Genomic DNA, 10,579 nt, shown 5'->3' with positions numbered 1-10,579 from the left:
ACCAGGCCGGTAATTGGAGATACCAACACGTCGGCAATCGTGCTCCCCGCTGCTGTGAGAAACTACAATCTCAAACCTAATGATTCGAATCTGCTGCCGGTGTTCCACGGGATGCCAAGCGAGGATGCGCTGCAATTCATCCGGGATTTTTGCACACAAGTGCAAACAATCCCTCTACTTACTCAATTACGGAGGATCAACTCAAGCTCAAGTGCTTCCCCTACGCACTTAAAGACCGGGCGAGGACGTGGATGCTATCTCTGCCGCCCAACTCTATCACTACGTGGGGAGATGCTTGTGAAAAATTCATGCTGAAATACTACCCAAGTCACAAGACACAGGAGCTGAGAACGAAAATAATGGAGTTCACCCAAGGAGCGGACGAACCTTTGCATGAAGCTTGGGAAAGATATGAAGAACTCATCCGCCAATGCCCTCAACATCAGTTCACTAATGTCATGTTGATGCAGTTCTTCTACGATGGGTTAGTACAAACTGCCCAATTTATGGTGGATAGCACGGCAGGAGGAAACATAGCTCGGAAGACAGCTGCAGACCTGAAAGAAATTTTCAAGACCTTGGCCGAAAGCTCCCAACAGAAGTCCGTCCGTGGAAGAAGAGTTGAAGCCAGTGCTGTGACAAATCAGTTCGAGATGCAGCAACAATTGGCTTCGATCATGCGAGAAGTTCAACAGCTCAAGATGGAAAAGATGGAAAATTCTCCAGTTCAGAGCTCAGCGCCGCCGATGATAACTCAACCGAATCCAGCTCTGCCAATGTCAACTCCGCAGAACCCAGCCATACATTATGTTGAGCCGTGTGGTATCTGTGGAGATTTCAGCCATGGAGCTAATGAGTGCCATAGAATGGGAGAGTTTACCCCGGAAGGACAAGCTGAGGTCTATGCAGCACAAGGATTCCAAACCTACAATCAAGTGCAGAACAGACCATATGGCCAGAGCATGAATCAAGGTCCACAAAATATCGTTGGAGGATGGAGGAGTCAGCCGAATGGAGGATGGGGAAATCAAAATTTTGGGGGGAATCAATTCCGTCGACCACCCCAGATGGGCTATCAACAACAACAGTATTTCCCACCACCACAGGGGCCTTCTCAACCATACAGACCACAATACCAACAACAGCAATCCATTCCGCAACAGAATACGCCGTCGATTCCACCACAAAAATCCACGCTCGAAGAAACACTGCAAGCCTTTATGGAGATGAGCAAACAAAGTATAGAGTCTCAAGCTTCTACGATCAAAAGGCTCGAGACTACGGTTGGACAACTTTCCGGTGCCTTGAATCAAATCCAACAACAACAGCAACCCGGGAAGTTTCATGGTCAACCTGCTCAGACGCATCAAGCTCTTGATGTAACTGTTCTTCGCAGTGGTAAGATGGTGGATAACAAAGTGGAGGTTCCTAATTTGACCAGTGCAGAGCAGCCGAACTCTACCTTGACCAGCGCAGAGCAGCCGAGATCTGCTTTCACCAGCGCAGAGCAGCCAAGCTCTACCGTGACCAGAGCAGAGCTGCCGAGTTCTGTCCAGCCTAGACCAGAGTTGCCGAGCTTAGCGCTGACCAGCCCGACTGATGGAGAGACGACAGACAAGCAAAAGGAAGGAGAGAAGGAGAAGGAGGTCAAGCTCCACAAAGCTACTGCACCATATCGACCACCGATTCCTTTTCCGAACAGATTGAGAAACGAGAAGCAGGACCGTCAGTTTGAAGAATTCTACAACATGTTGGCCAAGGTAAATGTGAATTTGCCTCTTCTTGATGTGATCCGAAATGTGCCTGCATATGTGAAATTCTTCAAGGAATTGGCATCCAACAAAAGAAGGTTCAGTGACAATGAGAAGGTGTTGGTCTCCGAAGTTGCAAACGCAATCATGCAGCAATCTTTGCCACCAAAGCAACGCGATCCAGGTAGTTTTGTGATTAATATTGCTTTGGGAAATGGTAAGGAAGCCACGGGTATGTTGGATCTGGGGGCTGGGATTAACTTGATGCCTTACTCTATTTATCAACAATTAGAGTTAGGTAATTTAAAATCTACTCGCATGTGCCTCCAACTTGCTGATAGGTCCGTCAGGTATCCCCGTGGTATAGTAGAAGATATCCTAGTTAGAGTCGGGGGTCTGATAGTGCCCGTTGATTTTGGGCAGTGCAGGTTTGCTGGGCAATGCAGGTTTGGGCAGTGCAGGTTTGGGCAGTGCAGGATTGCTGGGCAGGTCAGCGCTGCCAGGGCTGAAGTCAGAGCAGCGAAGCTCTCGCGTCAGAACAGCGCCGAGCTCTTCAGTTTCCCGCGCTAGTTCTTCCATGTCTGCTGATCCAGCGCAAACTTCCTCGCATTCCTGCTCCTGTAAAAATACCTTCTCAACCAAGCCATTAATAGCATCTATATATGAGCATTCATTCATAAGGTTGACCGAAGGCATAGCCCGATTTTCATGCACTGAGAAAGACACCGACTCCCCCAACACTGACATTTTAATAGTTCCATTTTTTACATCAATCAACGTGTTAGTGGTCTCCATAAAGGGCCTTCCTAATAGCAAAGTATGATCTCTACCATTCTCGTGCACATCCCCAATCTCCAGTACGACAAAATCAACTTCCTCGCATTCCTGCCCAGCAATCCTGCACTGCCCAAACCTGCATTGCCCAGCTTAGAGGAGGAACAGGTGGGGGCAAGGAAACCAGCACTCGAATTGAAGGAACTCCCAACCAATCTCAAGTATGTCTTTTTAGAAGACGGAAATGAGAAGCCAGTCATCATCTCGTCTACTCTGACTCTAGAGCAAGAAGAGGCGCTGCTCGAGGTGTTGAAGAGAAACAAAGCAGCGCTGGGATGGAGCATAGGTGACATACGTGGCATTAATCCAGCCACATGCATGCACAGGATCAACCTAGAAGAAGGAGCAACACCCAAGCGAGATGCCCAGCGACGCTTGAACCCTATGCTGATGGAGGTTGTGCGCAAGGAAATCCTTAAGCTTCTTGCCGAAGGGATTATCTATTCAGTTGCCGATAGTGAGTGGGTGAGCCCGGTGCATGTCGTGCCAAAGAAAGGAGGAATGACGGTTGTGCGCAATGACAAGATGGAGTTGGTACCGACGCGCCCTACCACGGGATGGCGGATGTGCGTCGACTACAGGAAACTCAATGCCGTCACCAAAAAGGATCACTTTCCTCTTCCTTTTGTTGATCAAATGTTAGACCGTTTAGCAGGACATGATTTTTATTGTTTTCTAGATGGTTTGTCAGGATACTACCAAATCGCAATCGCACCGGAAGATCAAGTCAAGACTGCATTCACCACGCCTTTTGGGACATTTGCATGGAAGAGGATGCCGTTCGGATTGTGCAATGCGCCCGGGACGTTTCAACGATGCATGATGTCCATATTCTCTGATATGATTAGTAAATGCGTGGAGGTTTTTATGGATGATTTTTCGGTTTTTGGGCAGTCTTTTCAGGATTGTTTAACTAAGATTGATGTTGTGTTGAAAAGGTGTATTGAAAGTGGCCTAACTTTGAGTTGGGAAAAGAGTCATTTCATGGTTACTCGTGGGATTGTCTTGGGTCATGTGGTGTCTAAGCATGGACTAGAGGTCGACAGAGCTAAGGTGGAGGTAATCCAAAAGTTGCCACCCCCTATTGATGTCAAAGGGATTAGGAGTTTCTTAGGTCACGCCGGTTTTTATCGACGTTTCATTAAAGATTTCTCTAAAATTAGCCAACCTCTATGCAAACTGCTAGCTCAGGATGTTCCTTTTAATTTCGATGACTCTTGCATGCATGCCTTTGAAACATTGAAACTTAAGTTGAGCTCTGCCCCGGTTGTAATTGCGCCTGATTGGTCATTGCCCTTTGAGATTATGTGTGATGCGTCTAACTCTGCTGTAGGAGCGGTGCTAGGTCAGCGTGTGGATAAGATGTTACGTGTGATTTACTATGCTAGTTTAACTCTGAATAGTGCACAAGTAAATTACACCACTGCTGAAAAAGAGATGCTTGCTGTGGTCTTTGCCTTAGATAAATTTCGAGCATACATCATTGGGTCTAAGGTCATTGTCCATAGTGACCATGCTGCACTTCGATACTTGATGACTAAACCTCAGGCTAAAGCTCGTCTCATCCGTTGGGTCTTACTGTTGCAAGAGTTTGATGTAGAGATCAGGGATAGGAAAGGGAGCGAGAATCACGTAGCTGACCACCTTTCCCGATTGGATAAGAATCTGATAGAATCGAGTCTCAATTGCATCCCTGAATCTTTTCCTTTTGAGCATACATATGCATTAACCCTTGATAAGAGCAGCACTGCCGAGATCCACTCTGCCCATGCCAGAGCAGAGGAGTCGAATACCAGAGCAGAGGAGTCGGTACCAGAGCAGAGGAGCCGACATCTCCAGCGCAGATTCGAAGACAGCTCTACTCTGACCAGCTCTGCCGAACTCAGCGCTGTTCAGAGCAGCCCTGTGAGTGCCGAGCCCTGGTATGCAAATATTGTCAATTACTTAGTTTGTGGTATTCTACGGCCTGAGCTGACATCGCAGGAAAGAAAGAGATTTTTAGCTCAATGCAGACACTATTATTGGGAGATTCCTCACCTTTTCAAGCTTGGAAAGGATGATGTCATTCGACGGTGTGTGCCGACAGAGGAGCAACAACAAGTGTTAAAAATGTGCCATGAGGATCATTGTGGTGGACACTTTGGGGGGCAGAAAACAGCACATAAAATTCTTCAATCTGGTTTGTTTTGGCCTTCCATTTTCAAATATGCACACACCTTCACTCTTGCTTGCGATCGGTGTCAGAGAGTAGGAAATATTGGCTGCAGGAATGAGATGCCCCTCCAAAGCATTTTAATTGTCGAAATTTTCGACGTGTGGGGCATTGATTTCATGGGGCCATTTCCTACTTCGCATGGGTTTCAATATATTTTACTTGCTGTAGATTACGTGTCCAAATGGGTTGAGGCTATCCCCATGCAGACATGTGATGCTAATGTGGTGCTTAAGTTTGTGCAAGAGAACATTCTTTCTAGATTCGGATTTCCTAGAGCTATCATTAGCGATGGAGGCAAGCACTTCTGCAATAAGTTGTTTGCAAAGCTCATGAAGAAGAATGGGATCACGCACAAGGTTGCAACACCATATCATCCACAAACCTCTGGACAAGCCGAGACGAGCAATCGGCAAATCAAGGGGATTTTGGAGAAAACGGTGCAGCCCTCGCGCAAGGACTGGTCCGCAAAGTTGAATGACGCTCTCTGGGCATACCGAACTGCCTTCAAGGGCGTGCTTGGGATGAGTCCATACCGTTTAGTATACGGCAAGGCTTGCCATCTGCCGGTGGAGATAGAGCACAAAGCTTATTGGGCGATCAAAGCTGCCAACTATGACTTGGACTCTGCCGTGAAGCAGCGCACACTGCAAATGGAGGAGTTAGATGAGCTATGCAATGAGGCATATGAGAATGCGAGGATCTTCAAGGACAAAGTGAAGCGACTCCATGACCGCCGTATCTGCCTTAAGAAGCTTTGCCCCGGGATGAAGGTGCTCTTATTCAATTCTCGACTGAAGTTGTTCCCGGGTAAGCTGAAATCTCGATGGAGTGGTCCGTTTTTACTTAAGGAAGTGTTTGAGCATGGTGCCGTTGAGCTATTCAATGAAAACATGAAGGAGAGTTTCAGAGTGAATGGCCATCGAGTGAAACCATACTACGAGCACCAGAGTCAGACTATGGAAGTGGAGTCTCAAGCTCTGCACAACCCTTGCTGAAGTTCAGATCTGAAGTCGGGCTGGAGACTCTAACTCTAGCGCTTGGTGGGAGGCAACCCACCGTTGGTTTGTTTTTAGTTTTTGTTTTTCTTTGTTTTTAGTTGGGTGTTTCGTGTCTTTCCTAAGTTTTGGTTGCTTTGCGGATACTATGATGCTTGGTGAGCATGTCTTATTTTCAGCGCTGAAATTCTCATACAGCCACCAGCGCTGCTGCCACCACCGCTGCACCTTTCCGCACTGCACTTCACCACCACTGCCCTTCTCCCCGCTGCAACACTCTGCTCTGCCACAGCCAGCGAATCCCCATCTCACCACCTCGCACGATGCTTCAGTGTCTCAATGCCGATAATCAGGGACGTATTCTCAACTCTTCTTATTTCTTTTTGTGCCCTGAGGACATGGCATGCTTTAAGTGTGGAGGGGGTGTTTTGTTGTGCTTATATTTTCAATTGGGCGAGATTAGTCTTTCTATGCTTAGTTTTTGGTCTCGAATCTTGCTAATTTTTATGAATTTGTGGAAGAGTAGATGGTTTTCGATGCGAATTTCGGGTTTGTGAATAAATGGTGGTTATTCTTGTTTTACTCTTGATATATGTTTCTTGTTTGTGCAATGAATTATGAGTTTTGTTGCAACATGATTGTAAGTTAGTAAAACGTGATTTGTCCGATAGATGCTAGAAGGAGTGTTGTCATTGTGATTGCCTACGATCGTATCGTATCTGTGAAATGTGAAAAATGTTGGACGAATTGCCAACTTCAAAATTGCCAGCTCTGAAACATCTGGCCTGTTCTGAAAAATGTGATAGCCCTGAGTCTCTGCTCCTCTAGTTCAACTATGAGCATGGGAAACCACGTGAAAAGAATTTGGATTACATCCAAATGGTTTTTATTTCATGAATTATGGCTCAACTGTCAAAAATCTTAAGCACACAAAGCGTGAAAAATGGTGATATTGATTATAAAGGCGATCACATTAGGGAATTCACTTCTAGCGGAGAATTGAGTCTGATCGAATTACTTGCATTACTCTTTTGTTGTTTCTTAAACTTTGAATTACTTGCATGGTCGAGAAAATGTGTGTTGATTGTAAAATCTGGAATTGACTTGTGAATGTTTGGATTGGAAATTAGCATTGTTGAAATCAATCTCTTCCTATGATTCATATGGATTTTGCTTGAGGACAAGCAAAAGGCTAAGTGTGGGGGGGTTGATTTATGCTTAATTGTGCTAAAATTTGGGGTTTATATAAGCTTTATTTTAAGAGAATCTTCTGGAGATTGGTGCGTTTTATGGCTTGTTTGATGCTTCGCAGGAGGATTAGGTTTTTAGATGGAAGAATATAATTTTGGAGATTTCGGGGCTAAAGAGGGTGTTTTTAGCATAACTCTGTAGCCAGACCAGAGAAGTTAGCCGAAGACCCGCGTCAGAGAAACCAATCTCCAGAGCAGCGAAATCACCAGCCAGAGCAGTGGAACCAATCGCCAGAGAAGCAGAGAAATCAGAGGAATCGAATCGCCAGAGGAATCACCAGTCAGAGAAGTCGCTAGTCAGAGGAATCGAGAAGCCAGAGCAGAGGAATCACCTATTCCTCTGCCGAGAAGCGTGCATCCAGCTGGAAGTTGCCTTATTTTGCACGATTCTATTGCCTTTAGAATTCTTCTTTGCATGGCAACTTCCGTGGTGATCCTTAAGAATTTGAAGTCTATAAATAGGGCCATACTTTTCATTGTAAAAAAAAAAAAAATCTTTTGCCCTAGTTTTAGACGCCACCTTGCGATTTGTTGGCATCAAAAGCTCAGGAATTTCATTGCTTTCTTAGTTAAAGGTTTTTAGTATTCTAAGTTAGATTTTAATTTCGTTTTTAGTTTAGTTCTTGGATTGTGATCGAGTGACACGATTATACGTTCAAGACAGTTACGGTATTTAGTATTTAAATTCAATTTACTTTCGTTTAATCATGTTTACATTTTTCGTTTATGCTTTCTTTTCAATTATGCAATTTAAATTATGCACTTTAGTTTCACGTCTAGATTAGAAGTCTCTAAATTTACAAGTCTTTAATTTCTTAAGTTAGGTTTAATTCGAGTTGTTTAAATTATTGCCTAGGTTAAGTTTAAGTTCAATTTACGTTTAAGTTTAAGTTACGTTTTTAAATCAAAACCTTTACTGCTTTCTTTTATTGCTTTTTCTTACGATACTACTAAAAGCCCTTAAAGACCTTCCTTGAGAGATGACACTGGGTCAACTTACCATCGCTAGGATGTCCTTGTTCTATTGCAAGTCAACTTAGAGGTGTTTCTAGTTGAGTCAATTACAACGTCAAAACGACGTACTCCACGAATCAACAGATCACGAAGAACAACAGTAGATAAAACAACGCATATTATTAATCGTACATAAATTAATAATAGAGCCAAGAAATTAATCTTGGGCTCTGATACCAATTGAAGGAATATTAAACTGAATTAATACTCGATTTGCCCGAAGACCGTTTCTTGGATTATTATTAATTTATCATACAACGATTAATCCCTAACATGCCCCTATGAATTTAAGTGCTGCACGTTGGAGTTCAGAAATACCTGAAGAATTCAGAAGAATTCGTCAAGCTCGCAGCTGAACAGACCAGTCAGCTTCAAGCCTTTGTTTGAAGCCTCAAACGTCCTCAAATCGTATTTTGCCCAGAAATACAACTTCTTCGCCATCGAGAGAGCTTTCCGTGGCCACCTGTTTCACCTGAATCGGAGTTCTGTGGAGGAAGTTATGGCCGTTCTCCCGAAACTGCCAGAACTTGATTTCCTGCGAAAATCTGACTCCAACTCAGATCTTCTGAACTGTATCCCGCTCAGCTTTCACCGTTGAATGGACAACGAGCTGTGAAAATCCCAAGAGAGAATTCTGTGAAAGTCCCAAGAGAGAATTCTGCCTTTCACGCTGGCGCCGCTCTGTGCTCTCAAAACCCTAATATTTTGTTATGTGTATTTTTCCTGAGAGCAGACAGCTGTATTTAAATAAATAAATCACAGCTGGGGCGCCAGTTTCCTTGTGCTGGACGAAAATTCTCTCTGCTAGGGCTAGGAGACTTTGGGCCAGTCCAGGGACCAGATACAAGGAATAAAGATGGGCCTCAAATAAATTAATTTTCCATGGTCAACCCAGACCATAATTAATTTATAAATATTAGTTCATTCCACTAGAGAACTAATACTGACTTACCCTTTATTGCCGGTGATGAGTCGGGGCTTGTATTTAGACTTATTAAATCTCTGTATTTAAAATATCCGACATCCATTAATTAATTATAGCTCTGACAACTTAAATTAATTAATCTCTTTGTAATCCTTAAGCAGTACCACTCAAACCTTATTATTGCGCCTTATTGAGCTCCTTAAGGGGATGTCATTATCCTATACCGGATACGGGTACTAATACAGATAATCAAATATCATATATTGACCGCTATCACCCAAGATACAGAGTACTCAAGTTACTATATAACTCTCACCCATAGTAAGTCAAAGTGATATACGAATCAACATATATATTTGAAATCTTATTAGTATTAAGATTATATTAAGTCACCGAGATCTTTGATTCTTCACTTAAGTCAGATAGAAGAATACACCTCACTGTGGTCCTATCAATACGTTATGACGTACCAGTATAGACAAGCAGTCAAGACAAACTACTTTCATCTATACCGCAGCCTAAACCAATGATTCATCCTGAAGTCATCTCGGCTGTGATAATTTTTATATCTCTTAAGGTTATTCGAATTATATGATCTTCTGTGATCTACAACACACCATATAATCTACTTATAATGAGATAAGGGACATACATGTGCAATCATGAACACAATCAGATAGGAGATAAAAAGTGGTAACATGAAACATTGTATACAAGCATAAAACGTTCTTGCTTTACAGTATACAAATCCAACAGGCTCTTCTGCCTAACATAAACAAGAACACTCCAAACCAAAGGTATCAAAACAAGAAACACAAAAGAAAGCAAAGAAATAACAAAATGAAAAGAAACGAAAAGCAACAAAGAAAAACAACATGGGTTACCTCCCATGCAGCGCTAGTTTTAATGTCTCCGGCCCGACTTAGAGAAACCCTTAACCAAAATCACTATGAAACGTCAGCTGAATTAATCCTTGTGAAAACACGTCCTCCTCCATTTCAGCTGCGGGTCCTCTTAATGAGCAAGCAGCGCTCATCACATTCATCACTCTCTCGAACCAGGAGCCAGATCGCAAGCTCTCCTCTTTCTTCTCTTCCAAGGGCAGTACATCCTCTTGCACTGCATTAACGTCGAGGTGCAGCTTGTCCAAAAATTCATCTTCAATGGCCTCCTCATCTAGCAGGTTATTAAGAAACTCCTGCACTATTTCGTCCTCTTCCTGGTTGGTGCTCATCAATTTCTCCTTAGTAAAATTCTGGCAAGTGCTCACCAGAGCTGGCGGACTGGTCAGAGCTGGGGGGACAGTCAGAGCTGGCAGAAGATTGTTAGCACTGAAAATTTCCACTTCTTCCACAAGGTCAGAAATTTCAACATAAGAACAGATATGCAATAAAGAAGTGGAAATAGCTGGCTTCTTATCGAAAATAGAAAATGTCACCGATCTACCTGACTCGGCCATACTCAAAGTTCCAGAACCCACATCAATGCGAGTCTGGGTAGTAGCCATAAAAGGCCGGCCAAGTAGCACAAGATGGTCGTTCTCTCCTCTAATGCCTTTTCCTGCATCGAGCACCACAAAATCTGTCCGTACCTTG

At 43.7% G+C, this 10,579-nt stretch overlaps 1 protein-coding gene and 1 non-coding gene across 2 annotated transcripts; one reads left to right on the top strand and one right to left on the bottom strand.

The window, feature by feature from the left end:
• Nucleotides 1–342: 342 nt before the first annotated feature.
• LOC130987237 (small nucleolar RNA R71) lies at nucleotides 343–448 on the bottom strand. The gene has a single exon (XR_009089629.1). It is a non-coding gene; the product is annotated as a small nucleolar RNA R71 (small nucleolar RNA).
• A 5,002-nt stretch (nucleotides 449–5,450) lies between these two features.
• LOC131025900 (uncharacterized) lies at nucleotides 5,451–5,795 on the top strand. The gene has a single exon (XM_057955680.1). It carries the CDS (start codon nucleotides 5,451–5,453, stop codon nucleotides 5,793–5,795), a length of 345 nt encoding a protein of 114 aa, XP_057811663.1.
• Nucleotides 5,796–10,579: the final 4,784 nt, after the last annotated feature.

The sequence above is a fragment of the Salvia miltiorrhiza genome, chromosome 5 (assembly GCF_028751815.1).
Source record: "Salvia miltiorrhiza cultivar Shanhuang (shh) chromosome 5, IMPLAD_Smil_shh, whole genome shotgun sequence".
NCBI lineage: Eukaryota > Viridiplantae > Streptophyta > Magnoliopsida > Lamiales > Lamiaceae > Salvia > Salvia miltiorrhiza.
Note: the sequence above shows the minus strand (reverse complement) of the source record. Positions and strands in the feature narration are given on the sequence as shown.

What these genes read in the sequence shown, in the direction of transcription:
- LOC131025900 (XM_057955680.1), top strand. Translation starts at nt 5,451, where the DNA reads ATGGAGGAGTTAGATGAGCTATGCAATGAGGCATATGAGAATGCGAGG.